Here is a 14026-nt window from a genome sequence, read left to right as displayed (position 1 = left end):
AGAAATAGCATATACATATAATTTAGAATTATGGAGGTTACCAGAAAGCAGAATGTAAAGAAATTGAAGCCCTTGTGCATTGCTGGTGGGAATATAAAATGATGTAGTACTGTGAAAAACAGCATGGTGATTCCTCAAAAAATTGAACACGGAGCTACCATATGATCCAGTAATTTTACTTCTAAGAATATACTCAAAAGAACTAAAAGCAAGGACTGGAACAGATGTTTGAACATCCATGTGTTTTGTTTTGTTTTTCAATGGAGACAGTCTCACTCTTGTCACCCAGGCTGGAGGGCAGTGGCACCATCTGGGCTCACTGCAACCTCCACTTCCTAGGTTCAAGTGATTCTCCTGCCTCAGCCTCCCAGATAGCTGGGAATTACAGGAAAGCGCCACCATACCTGGTTAATTTTTGTATTTTTGGTAGAGATGGGATTTCGCCATGTTGTCCAAGCTGGTCTTGAACTCCTGACCTCAGGTGATCCGCCTGCCTCGGCCTCCCACAGTGCTGGGATTACAAGTGTGAGCCACCGCACCCAGCCTACACCCATGTTCATAGATAGCACCATTAGTCACAACAGCCAAAAGGTGGAAGCAGCCCAAGTATCCATCAATGAATGAATGGATACACACAATGCAGTACAAACATATAACAGAATATTATTCAACCATAAAATGGAAATTTTAGTCATAAAATGACTTGAAAACAAGGTCATCCTATGTGAAATAAACAGGATACCTTTGTGAAATAAACCAGATGCCAAATGACAAATATGATTCCACTTACACGAGGTAACTATTATAGTCAAATTCATAGAGACAGAAGGTAGAATGGTTGCCAGCAGCTAGGGGAAGAGGAAATGGGGAGTTAAGTGTTTAATGGATATGGAGTTTCAGTTGGGGGAGATGAAAAAGTTCTGGAGATGGATGGTGGTGATGGCTGCACAACATGAATGTACTTAATGCCAATGAATTGTATACTTTAAAAGTAGTTAAAATGATAAATTTAATGTTATATATATTTTACCACGAGAAAAGTATGTATATGAACACATTAAGATGTAAAACCTTTTCAGGCCAGGCGCGGTGGCTCACGCCTATAATCCCGGCACTTTGGGAGGCAGAGGCAGGCGGATCATGAGGTCAGGCAATTGAGACCATCCCGGCCAACACGGTGAAACCCCATTTCTACTAAAAATACAAAAATTAGCTGGGCGTGGTAGCATACGCCTGTAATCCCAGCTACTTGGGAAGCTGAGGCAAGAGAATCACTCGAACCCAGGAAGCGGAGGTTGCAGTGAGCCGAGATCGCGCCACTGTACTCCAGCCTGGTGACACAGCAAGACTCCGTCCCAAAAAACAAAACAAAACAAAACAAAACACCTTTTCAGTGCTGCAGAGGCTCTCTCATACCTCTTTCCAGTCACAACCTCCCACCTCCTGTCAGAGGAAGGGATCTGACCTTTATCATTGTAGTTCAGTTTTTCTCCGTAATTTTGCTATATCTACTTTTTCTTGTCCATCTGGTTTCTTTCACCCAACCTTTTATCTACGAGATTCATCCATGTTGTTGTGTGTACTGGTAGTTTGTTTCTATTACTGAATAAAATTCCATTTTATCAATACTGTGTATCAGTCTTTTTTTTTGAGACATAGTCTCGCCCTGTTGCCCAGACTGGATGGAGTGCAGGGGCGTGATCTCACCTCACTGCAACTTCTGCCTCCTGGGTTCAAGCCATTCTCCTGTCTCAGCCTCCTGAGTAGCTGGGATTACAGGTGTGCACCATCACACCCAGCTAATTTTTGTAATTTTAGTAGAGATGGGGTTTCACCATGTTGGCCAGGCTGGTCTCGAACTCCTGACCTCAACTGATCTTCCCACCTTAGCCTCCCAAAGTGCTTAGATTACAGGTATAAGCCACCACGCCCAGCCATATATCACAATTTATTTAACTATTCTCCTGTTTTTGGACACCTGATTAGGTTCCATTTTTTCTGGCTACAATACATAGAGCTGCAGTGAATATCTGTATGTGTACTTTGGTGTAGACATATATTTTTCATTTCTCAAAGGTGAACACCTAGAATTGAAATTCCTGGGTTATTAGATAGGTGTATATTTCACAGATATTGCCAAACAGTTTTCTAAAACTGTAGAGTTGGTTTACATTCCCATTTTAAAAACTTGGAGATCATCTGTGCTCTACTCAAGAAGCTTTAATTCAACAAAGGCAGGCTGGCAGGGCACTGACTTTGGGTTTTTTTTTTTTTTGAGACGGAGTTTCATTCTTTGGTGCCCAGAATGGAATGCAGTGTGCGATCTCAGCTCACTGCAACCTTTGTCTCCTGGGTTCAAGGAATCCTCCTGCCTCAGCCTCCCGAGTAGATGGGATTACAGGCACATGACACCACACCTGGCTATTTTTGTATTTTTGGTAGAGATAGGGTTTCACCATGTTGGCCAGGCTGGTCTTGAACTCCTGACCTCAAGTGATCTGCCCACCTCGGCCCTCCAAAGTGCTGAGATTACAGGCGTGAGCCACATTGCCCAGCCTTTTTTTAAAAAAAGCTCTTTAAGTGATTCTGATTCACAATCAGGTTAAGAAGTATCTTAAATTACAATGTTTGTAATCATAATAAAATAAGCTACTCTTACAGCTTAGAAACAAAATGAAGCAGGAAAGAATATGATGTTAGCTTTATTTAAGGATACTACTTGACTGGCAAAAACCTCCTCACAGTTCTGGTTTTCTCTTACCTTAGTTATTTGAACTGCATCATCCATTACCACTCACTGGAATTCCAGAAATATCTTTTTTTTTGGTTGTGTCACCTGCAACCAAAGGAAAAATACCTTTAGAAATATACAACATCCCCGAGCAGATTGTTTTAGCTTAGGAATGCAAGACCAACCTAGGCAACATGCAAAATCCCATCTCCACAAAAAGCAGACAGGCAGGGTGGCACATGCCTATAATCCCAGCTACTTGGGAGGCTGAGGTGGGAGGACTGCTTGAGCCCAGGAGGTGGAGCTTGCAGTGAGCTGAGATTGTGCCACTGCACTCCAGCCTGGAAACAGAGTGAGACCCAGTCTCAAAAGAAAATAGCCAGGCACGGTGGCTCACGCCTGTAATCCCAGCACTTTGGGAAGCCAAGGTGGGTGAATCACTTGAAGTCAGGAGTTTGAGACCAGCCTGGCCAACATGCTAAAACCCTGCATCTACTAAAAATACAAAAATTAGCCGGGCATGGTGGCACGCATCTGTAATCTCAGCTGTTCGGGAGGCTGCGGCAGGAGAATCGCTTGAACCCGGGAGGTGGTGGCTGCAGTGAGCCCAGATCGCGCCACTGCACTCCAGTTCAGGCGACAAAGTGAGACTCCATCTCAAAAAGAAAAATAAGGCTAGGTGCAGTGACTCACGCCTGCAATCCCAGCACTTTGGGAGGCAGAGGCAGGCAGATCACCTGAGAAGTCAGGAGTTCGAGACCAACCTGGCCACCATGGTGAAACCCCGTCTCTACTAAAAATACAAAAATTAGCCAGGCACAGTGGTGGGTGCCTGTAATCCCAGTTACTTGGGAGGCTGAGGCAGGAGAATCGCTTGAACCCAGGAGGGGGAGGTTGCAGTGAGCCGAGATCATGCCAGTGTACTCCAGCCTGGGCAACAGAGTGAGATCAATCAATCAATCAATAAAACAGTCCTATTTAAACACTACGGATTGTTTTGGAGAGTGGAGTATATCCTAACAAGATGTTTCACAGAGATGCTTAAAATTCCAGGAGCCACAGAACAAAGCTCCATCTTAAATAGTTCAGATTTCTGAATAGCTCATAGGTCTTTCAAGTAAGGGTAGTATGGAACACTCCTCCCTGTCCCACAACTTGGACTATGCCATCACAGGGTTGTTTATACACCATTAGGCCCTTCCCTAGGGAACATATGGCAGTGTCTAAAGATAGTTTTGACCGTCACAATTAATAGCAGGGAGGCTGTGCTACTGGCATTTAGGGGATAGAGGCCTAGGATGCTGCTAAGCATCTTACAAATCACAGGACAGCCCCCTATAACAACGTATCTGGTCCTGTATGTCAACCGTGCCAAGGCTGAAAACCTCTACATTGATCAAAGACCTATCTTTAGTCAATGACTGTGCGAAGTGGTAGTACAAGAGCCTAGTCATTTCTACCCCTTGTGGTATTCCTCTATCAGACAATCTGGGTAGGCAGAGACTTTATCAGGTGTGCACTGCAGTCTGATGGCTCCCCATACCCAAACATGTTCCCTTCCCCTTTTCTTCACAGGCATTACACCTCTACTAAGCCCTTTGCCCTCCAACCCCATCTGTGTCTGCTTCCTGTAGAATCCAGCTGGCACATAAACTAACATTCACATTCACACTGAATGGAGTGTACATTCACACTGATGGAGAAACAAGAACCACTGGGGGGGAGGGGGGAGTCCCAATAAATAAGCCAAAATGTTAAAAATTCTAGACTTCTGTACTATCCAAGTATTCCATAACAGCCATCTATTATTTATACATAGTAAAGAAAATATTAAAGTAAGACTTTATACTAGATTTTGCTCCTGAAGACATGTTCTAATGGCAGGCTAAATTGCTATACTTTGTATATACAGTGTACCCAAATTCAAGGAAGGGCGAACAACTGTTGTTCTTCCGAAAAAAAAAAAAAAAAAGCATATTCCCAGGTACTAAGGAAATAAAAGATCAGACAATGGGCTTCACAGACATTTCATAAGCTCAGCTTCCTCATTTGTTAAATCAAAGTTGTACTATTAATAGTTTATTTTTTTATTTTTATTTTATTTTTTTTTATTTTTTTGAGACGGAGTTTCGCTCTGTCGCCCAGGCTGGAGTGCAGTGGCCGGATCTCAGCTCACTGCAAGCTCCGCCTCCCGGGTTCACGCCATTCTCCTGCCTCAGCCTCCCGAGTAGCTGGGACTACAGGCGCCCGCCACCTCGCCCGGCTAGTTTTTTGTACTTTTTAGTAGAGACGGGGTTTCACCATATTAACCAGGATGGTCTCGATCTCCTGACCTCGTGATCCGCCCGTCTCGGCCTCCCAAAGTGCTGGGATTACAGGCTTGAGCCACCGCGCCCGGCCATAATAGTTTAAACTAAAAACTTTTAGAGGAGACTACAGAGCCCATTCAGTTTGCCCTCCTGCTTTCAGAGATGAGACCAATGTTCCAGACAGAATGACAATAACTGGGCAAGCAAAGCACAGTTGTTGGCTTTGGTTCTCAATGTCTGGGTCCATTTCTCTTTCCAGGTACAATGTAATGCATCTAAATGAAGAAAGCACATTAAGCAAACAGTTCCAAAAAGGTTACAATATTAAGATTATTCCAAGAACTATTCAAAATCTAGCCCTTCACTCCATCATGAAAACTGGATGGTGGTATCTGATACTGCCATTCCAGGTTTTCTTTCTGAGTACTCAACTCCCTCAGCACATAAATAGGCTCAAGGCTTTACCATCTTTAAAAAACCTCTCTAGAATAAACTACATTCCCAATGCCTCCCCATCCCAGCCATCATTTTTCCCCCCTTTCCTCCTTGTCAATATTCTCAATAGTTCATACTCCCCCACCTCAAACCAGGGGCCTTTGACATAACACCCTCACCTGGCCTCTATAGAAACTGCTCTTGATTCATCAGTCAACGATGATCTCAAATTACAGGATCTGACCACCCTAAAATTCCCATCATCACTCCCTCAGAATTTCTTTTCCTCAGGAGAAGTACCTAGAACTATCCCTTAAATGTTGGTGTTCCCGGTGTTCCATCTTCCAATCTTCTCACTCTGTACCAGTGGCTGCACATCAGAATTGCTGGGGGAGCTTTCAAAAAATCCTGGTGCCCAAGTCCAGCTCAGGTGCATCATAATCTTGGGAAAGAGGGGGTTGGGGCTGAGTTCCTGGAAATGTCTGTCTGGATGTTTGGTTTTAAGCACTCCAGGTGATTCCAATGTGCAGGCAGTGCTAAAAAGCACTCCTCCATCCAGTCTTCTTGAACTCCTTTCTTCCCACATCCATTTCCCGCCTCAGGCTCTTTCCAAACTCCAAACCTATAAATTCCCTTGCCTTCTAGACCTGCATATTCACAAGCACCTCTGATTCAAATAATCAACACTCACAGAAATGTTATCTTATTCCATATCTCTTCTTCCTTAATTGCTTATTTCAATGGATAAAAATTACCACCTACTCATTGAGTTAGCAAACTTTTTCTGTAAAAAGCCACACAGTAAATGTTTGGCTCTGCAGGCCAAACAGCCTTTGTCACAATTACTCATCTCTGCTGTTGTGGCAAAAAAGCAGTCATAGATACATAGTTTCAGCATAGCTATATTCTAATAAAACTTTATTTATGAACATTTAAATGTTAATTTTATATAATTTCCATGTTACAAAATAATATTCTCTTCTTTTGGTTTTTTTTTTTTTTTTTTTTTTTTTTTGAGACAGAGTCTCACTCTGTAGCCCAGGCTGGAGTGCAGTGGCACAATCTCGGCTCACTGCAAGCTCCGCCTCCCAGGTTCACGCCATTCTCCTGCCTCAGCCTCCCCGAGGAACTGGGACTACAGGCACCCACCACCATGCCCGGCTAATTTTTTGTATTTTTTTTTTGAGACGGAGTCTCGCCGTGTCGCCCAGGCTGGAGTGCAGTGGTGCGATCTCGGCTCACTGCAAGCTCCGCCTCCCGGGTTCACGCCATTCTCCCGCCTCAGCCTCCGAGTAGCTGGGACTACAGGCGCCCGCCACCACGCCTGGCTAGTTTTTTTTTGTATTTTTAGTAGAGACGGGGTTTCACCGTGTTAGCCAGGATGGTCTCGATCTCCTGACCTTGTGATCCACCTGCCTTGGCCTCCCAAAGTGCTGGGATTACAGGTGTGAGTCACCGTGCCCAGCTTTTTTGATTTTTTTTCCAACCACTCAAAGATGTAAGAAACATTTGTAGTTGGTGGGCTATGCAAAAACTGGCATTGGGTTGTAGTTTGCCAACCCAGATCTACCCCCTTGCCAAGCTAGAAATCCTAGTTGTCCCAATTACTTTCTTTCCCTTAGCCCTAGAGTCAATCATTAACTCTGTTGCAAACTACTTTAACTGTTTATGGCCTCCCGCAACTAACAGTAAGATCCTTGAGGGTGAGTGGAGGTTGCAGTGAACTATGATTTTGCTACTGCACTCCAGCCTAGGTGGCAGGGCGAGATCCTGTCTCTAAAAGATAAAAATAAAAAGATCCTTGAGGGTAAGGACTGTGTCTTAATAATATCCACAGAGCCTAGCAGTGTGTCTAGAACACTGTAGGCAATCTTCCTTTAAGTCTTTCCCCTAGTTCAAAACACACAGAAATTCTACCACCATGAAAGGCCATTATATATCCTATTAATTTGAATCTTTCTTTATTCGAAGACATCAGTTTCTTTTTAGTTTAACTTATTTCTGAACTTGATAATAAGGTTTAAAGGGAGGAAAAAACCCAGCAAATTTTAAAATGCATTAAATAAAGGCTCAGGCAGACATGACCCATATTTCTTAATAAGCACAAGTAATAAAGATCATTGCTATTCAATTACTTAATAACTGCTTAATTTCTGTTTTCTGGGTACTTTTTCTACTTGGAAATTTGAGACAATCAACTTGGTCAAATCTTGGAAGATGTCAGTACAATGGCTGATTACCAATGATAGACAATCAACACATCAAAAAGCAGCAGCTCAACAAGGATCAGAATAAAAATAGGTATTATATATTAAAGTACTTACTATGTGTCAGACACTGTATCGAACTGTACAATGTATATTATTCAAGGTTACCTTCAAAACAGCACACGAAATAGACACTTCATTTTGAAGATACTACCAATGAAGAAACTATGGCACAGAGTAGTTAATAATAAATAACTTGTCTACAAACAACTGGTACATGGCAAGACTGAGACTCAAACCCAGGTGTATATGACTTCAAAATCTGCTCTTACCCACTAGCTAAACAAAGCCTATAATTCACGTATGTCAACAACCACAAGAGGAAAAGAGCTTTATCCAAAAGGAACTGGATGAAAAGTTTTAAAACCCTGTTGGAAATGTACCATAGCTGTCATACACTCCTAAGAATGGTGCAATGTACACAGCCAGTGAGGCTTTCCAATCATGGTCTAACTAAATGAATAAAACAAACGGGAAGAGCCAATTTGTGGATATGGCAGACCCTCCTACCCCAAAGACGGGAAATAAAATCTTTTTCACAAATCAAACAGAGTCCACAAATCAAACAATAGTACCATCCCCAACTGTTAACAGAGCCATTCATAGGAAGTCCCATGCTTACTACGGCAACTACTGGTCTTGCTACTCACCACGTTTCTACTTTTTTGCTTCCTCAGGAAGCAGACAGGAAAATCGCTCTCCTGATCTATTTTGTAAAGAGGAGCTATCATTTAAAAATAGAGTTTTATAAGTGAATATGTAGCCAGGCACAGTGGCATGTGCCTATAGTCCCCAGCTACTCCAGAGGCTAAGGCAGGATCACTTGAGCCCAAGAGTCAGGGTTTAGCCTGGGCACCCTGTCTCGTTTCTAAAAAAAGAAGAAAAAGAGAATCCGTACATAGTAATTAATACTTTGCCTGACACTCAATATTTCTCTATACTAAACTCCATCTTTAAAAAACACTGTCTTTTTTTTTTTATTATTTTTTGAGACGGAGTCTCACTCTATCGCCCAGGCTGGAGTGCAGTGGTATGATCTTGGCTCATTGCAACCTCTGCCGCCCGGGTTCAAGTGATTCTCCTTCTTCAGCCTCCAGAGTAGCTGGGATTACAGGCGCCTGCTACTCTGCCCAGCTAATTTTTGTATTTTTAGTAGAGATGGGGTTTCATAATCTTGGCCAGGCTTGTCCTGAACTCCTGACCTCAAGATCCACCTGCCTCAGCCTCCCAAAGTGCTGGGATTACAGAGCCACTGAGCCCTGAGGTCTTACTTTTTTTTTTTTGAGATAGGTCTCACTATGTTGCCCAGGTTGGTCTGTAACTCCCAGGCTCAAGCAATTCTCCCACTTCAGCCTACCGAGTAGTTGGGATTACAAGCATGTGCCACTACACCCAGCTCTATCTTTTTCTAATCTAGTAATACAGCAATCTAGAAAAGTATTAAAACTCTCCAGCTACCAAAATCTAGAAATGTTGGATAAATGTAAACATCCTTTGAAAAGCTTAGCTAAGTTCTCAAGGGAGCAGGGAAAACTACCAGTGGCAAGAAAGCAAAAAGTGAACCAAAGCTAAGGCTGACCTCTGTATTGGGCCCAGGAGCATTTGTTAAGACTTTTGAATAACAAGGGAGGAAAGAAGACAGGAAACAGGAGAAGGGTAGGAAGGGCTCTGGAGAAAAAGTCTCTCATGAAATTGTGGCTCTCTAAGGCCCAAGGTCTCAATGAGAATAGATCAGAGAAAATCTACCTTCAAGAACAAGGAGAGACCCCAAATAAATGGAAAGACATCCTATGTCTTTTTTTCCCCCCAGAAATAAAAAAGCTTTCATGTCTGTAATCCCAGCACTTTGGGAAGCCGAGGCTGGCGGATCACTTGGGGGTCAGGGGTTCGAGACCAGCCTGGCCAACATGGTGAAACCCCATCTCTACTAAAAATACAAAATGTAGTTGGGCGTGATGGTGTGTGCCTGTAATCCCAGCTACTCGGGAGGCTGAAGCAGGAGAACTGCTTGAACCTGGGAGATACAGGTGGCAGTGAGCCAAGATCATGCCACTGTACTCCAGCCTGGGTAACAGAGCAAGACTCCGTCTCAAAAAAAAGAAAAAAAGAAAGAAAAAAAGAAGAAATTAAAAAGCTGACCCTAAAATTTATATGGAATGGCAAGGGACTCCAAATGGCCAAAACAATCCTGAAAAGGAAAAACAAAGTTGGAGAACTCGTATTTCCTGATTTCAAAACTTACTGCAAAGCACTGGTAACCAAAGCTGTGTGGTAATGGTATAATGAGTGATATATAGATCAATGGAATAGTTTTAAATGAGTCGAGAAATAAATCCACACATCTATAGTCAACTGATTTTTATTATTTTATTTTTTAGAGACAGTGTCTCATTCTGTCACCCATGCTGGAGTGCAGTGGCACAATCAGAGCTCACTGCAGCCTTCACCTCCTGAGCTCAAGCAATTCTCCTGCCTCACTCTCCCCAGAGGCATACACCACCATGGCCAGCTGGTGATGAAATACTGGCCTCAAGCAATCTTGCCATCTGGGCCTTCCAAAGCTCTTGGATTATAAGCATGAGCCACCATGCCCTATTGTCAACTACTTTTTGGGAAGAGTGCTAAGACAACATTCAATGGGGAAAGAACGGGCTCTTCAACAAATGGCACTGGGACAACTGGATATCCACATGCAAAAGAATGAATCCTTACCTCATACAATATATAAAAATTAACTTGGGACTGAAAGTGATGGCTCACGCCTGTAATCCCAGCACTTTGGGAGGCCAAGGTGGGCATGGATTACTTGAGTCCCGGAGTTCAAGACAAGCCTAAGCAATAACAGTGAAACCCCATCTCTAGAAAAAAATACAAAAATTAGCCAGATGTGGTGGCACAAGCCTGTGATCCCAGCTACTTGGGAGGCTGAGGTGGGAGGACAGCTTGAGCCCAGGAGGTCAAGGCTGCAGTGAGCCAAGACTGTGCCACTACACTCCAGCCTGCACCACAGAGCAAGACCCTGTCTCAAAAAACAAAACAAAACAAAAAAATCAAAGTGGATTAAAAACTTAAAAAGCTACAACTATAAAATTATTATTATTCTTTTTCTGGAAACAAGAGTTTCACTCTGTGGCCTAGGCTGGAGTGCAGTGATGCAATCTCGGCTCACTGCAATCTCTGCCTCCATGGTTCAAGTAATCTTCCTACTTCAACTTCCTGAGTAGCTGAACAGGCACACACCATAGGCTAAATTTTTGTATTTGAGTAGAGATGGGCACCATCTTGCCCAGGCTGATCTTGAAATCCTGGGCTCAGGCAATCTGCCTGTCTCAGTCTCTCAAAGTGCTAGGATTACCGGCATGAGCCAACGTGCTTGTTCTAAAACTATAAAATTATTAGAAGAAAACATAGGTAAATCTTCAGGACACTGAATTTGAAAACGGATTCTTAGATATTGCACTAAAAATCATAAGCAACAACAAAACTGACAAATTGGAATTCATCAAAATTTTGAAAGACAACCTATGGGATGCAAGAAACTATGTGTTAATCAGATATCACATATCTGATAAGGGTCTAGTTATCAGAACAGATAAGGAACTCTTACAATTCAATAACAAAAAAGACACCTCCCACACAAATATATATGTATACATATATTTACATATATGTAATACATGTTATATATTATATATATTTAGTGAAATATAAAAATTATATGAAATTCGAACTTCTGCATCCATAAAGAATGTAGCTGCACTCATTCATTTACTATTGTCTGTGGCTGGCTTCAGACAACCTTTTGTGGTTTTTGTTTGTTTTCTTTTGTTTTTTTTGAGATGGAGTCTCACTCTCATCCAGGCTGGAGTAGAGTGGCATGATCTCGGCTCACTGTAACCTCTGCCTCCCGGGTTCAAGCAATTCTCCTGTCTCAGTCTCCCGAGTAGCTGGGATTATAAGTGTGTGCCACCACGACAGCTAATTTTTGTATTTTTAGTAGAGATGCGGTTTCACCATGTTGGCCAGGCTGGTCTCAAACTCCTGATCTCAGCCTCAGCCTCCCAAAGTGCTGGGATTTACAGGCATGAGCCACCGCACTAGGCCTGTTTTTTTTCTGAGACAGGATTTCACTCCATCACTCAGGCTAGAGTACAGTGGTGCAATCACAGCTAACTGCAACTTCGACCTCCTAGACTCAAGGGATCCTCCCTCTCTATCTTTTGAAGGTTACATTAAATAATGTACATTATACAGTCTGACACAGTGCCTGACACATAACTACTTAATAAATGGTACTCATATATTATTATTCTGATCCTTGTTGAACTGCTTTTTGATGTGTTCTGGTTATCCATAATTGGTAATCAGCCACTGTACTGGCTGGCAGAGTGGAGTGGCTTACATAGCTTTCCACTGCTGCTCAGTATAGCACAAATCACAGTGACAAAGTTATAACTCAACAGCATGTTTGGTGCCACACATGCATACTGTCATACTGTGACATTTTATTTTTTTATTAATGCATAACTGATAGTTATCAGTAACTAAAAGTAGTTATTATTTTGACATGTTATTAGTACATAACTATCATTAGTTATTAGTGCATAACTAGCATGTCAAAAACAAATGCACTTTGAATGTCATGTTTTTTATTTAATTTTATATTTTTTAAAAACTAGAGATGGACTTTCACTATGTGGCCAAGGCTGGTCTTGAACTCCTGGGTTTAAGCAATCCTCCCACCCTGGCCTCCAAAAGTGCTGGGATTACAAGTGTGAGCCACCACACCCAGCCTGAATGTCATGCTTTTAAGGCACAGTGGAGGGTATGCATTGTTTTATTAAGACAAGATAGGAAAGCGTTTTATTATGCAACGATTCTAGTCATCCCTTGGCATCTGTGGACCAAATGTGGATACCAAAATCTATGCATACTCAAGCCCCACAGTGGCCCAGAGGACACAAAAATTTCACTGTTCTGTATCTGGGGGTTTCCTCAAATAATGTATTTTTGATCCATGTTTGGTTGTAGAGGTATATACTGCTGATTGTATTTATTGAAAAAAAATCCTCATATAATTGGACCTGTGCAGTTTGAAACCGTGTTGTTCAAGGAGTCAACTGTCTATCTGTGCTAAAAGAATTCAAAATACATCAATGTTACCAAACTAAGGACTGATCACAGTATTTCCGATTCACAGGAAAGCAATGGTCAGAAAAATTTGAAAATTTAAAGTAGAATGTTTCATCACAGCAAGGAGGGAAGGTAAGGAATAGAAAGTAAGTTTCTAAAGGGGGAAGTTTCTAAGTAGTTCATTTGTTAGCCAAGCAAGAAAAGTAATATTCTAGTGATAAGCTAATTAAATCATGAAGAAGCTAAAGAAAAGTACCCAGAGAAAATAAACTTGCTTAAGAGTATTAATTAGCCTTTCTCTAGGCTTTCTCCAGACAGCTAACCAAAAAAAATTTTTTTAATTTAATATAAGATAATTAAAAAAAAAAAAGAGTATTAGCCTTTTGACAAAACCATTTGCTCTAACAGTTGAAAATATTAGGAGCAAGATCAATAACCTGTTTTTTTTTTAAAAAAAAAAAACAAGGCAATTGAGGTTAAGTAGATTTCCATCTCTTTTGATGAGTTTGATAGATGTTACAATACTGTTCAGATGTTTATTCAAGGAGTCAGTGCCAAGTTTAAAACAACTGAAGAATGAGCTTCTATTAATAGTCTGTGTTGAACAACTACAAACAAGAAGTTGAAAAAGTATTAATTCCATACTTCCATTCCTAAAGTGGAATCTCAGATATGTTATCATTGATAATGGTAAAAATATGTGCGAAGCAGAAAAAGGTTTAGTTGGGTAATTTACAAAACTTGTGAAGATGTAAGTTGGTTATTCATGTTTTTTATCAACAGGTATTCTATGAAAAATATCTGAATTTATCATGAATTATTAAACCAACCATGTTAATGGTAAATTTCATTCACTGTCGTGGGCTTAACCATTGTCAGAAACAGAAGCTGAATAACCTGACTTGCCCAGGCACACAGCAGTTTGATGGCTGAGCTGTACTGAAGTTTTATCATGCTTTTTTTTTTTTTTTTCTTTTCAGCTTGGAGCTGAGATTGAAATTTTTCACAACAATAAGACTGCTTTCAGATACTATGATCAAACAATAAATGGCTTTGAGAAATAGCTTCTGCTGCAGATTTTATAATAGTAAATTCAACTTAAAATTACAGGACAGAACAGCACTTATACATAAAACTTAAACTGCTGTTAT

At 41.5% G+C, this 14026-nt stretch overlaps 1 protein-coding gene across 3 annotated transcripts in view; it reads right to left on the bottom strand.

The window, feature by feature from the left end:
- The window catches only part of PTPRA (protein tyrosine phosphatase, receptor type A), a 174476-nt gene that overhangs the window by 115643 nt on the left and 44807 nt on the right, over window positions 1-14026 (bottom strand). For all 3 annotated transcript variants that reach the window (XM_025400744.1, XM_025400743.1, XM_025400745.1), the window contains one exon: window positions 2762-2836. Coding sequence is in view for 1 of the 3 variants with exons in the window: in XM_025400743.1 (XP_025256528.1) it covers window positions 2762-2788 (27 nt within the window). In the remaining 2 variants the exon portion in view is untranslated. The remainder of the gene's footprint in view (window positions 1-2761; window positions 2837-14026) is intronic.

This window comes from Theropithecus gelada, chromosome 10, assembly GCF_003255815.1.
Source record: "Theropithecus gelada isolate Dixy chromosome 10, Tgel_1.0, whole genome shotgun sequence".
In the NCBI taxonomy this organism is placed as follows: Eukaryota; Metazoa; Chordata; class Mammalia; order Primates; family Cercopithecidae; genus Theropithecus; species Theropithecus gelada.
The sequence above is the reverse complement of the archived record's forward strand: the minus strand, read 5'-3'. Positions and strand labels throughout refer to the sequence as shown.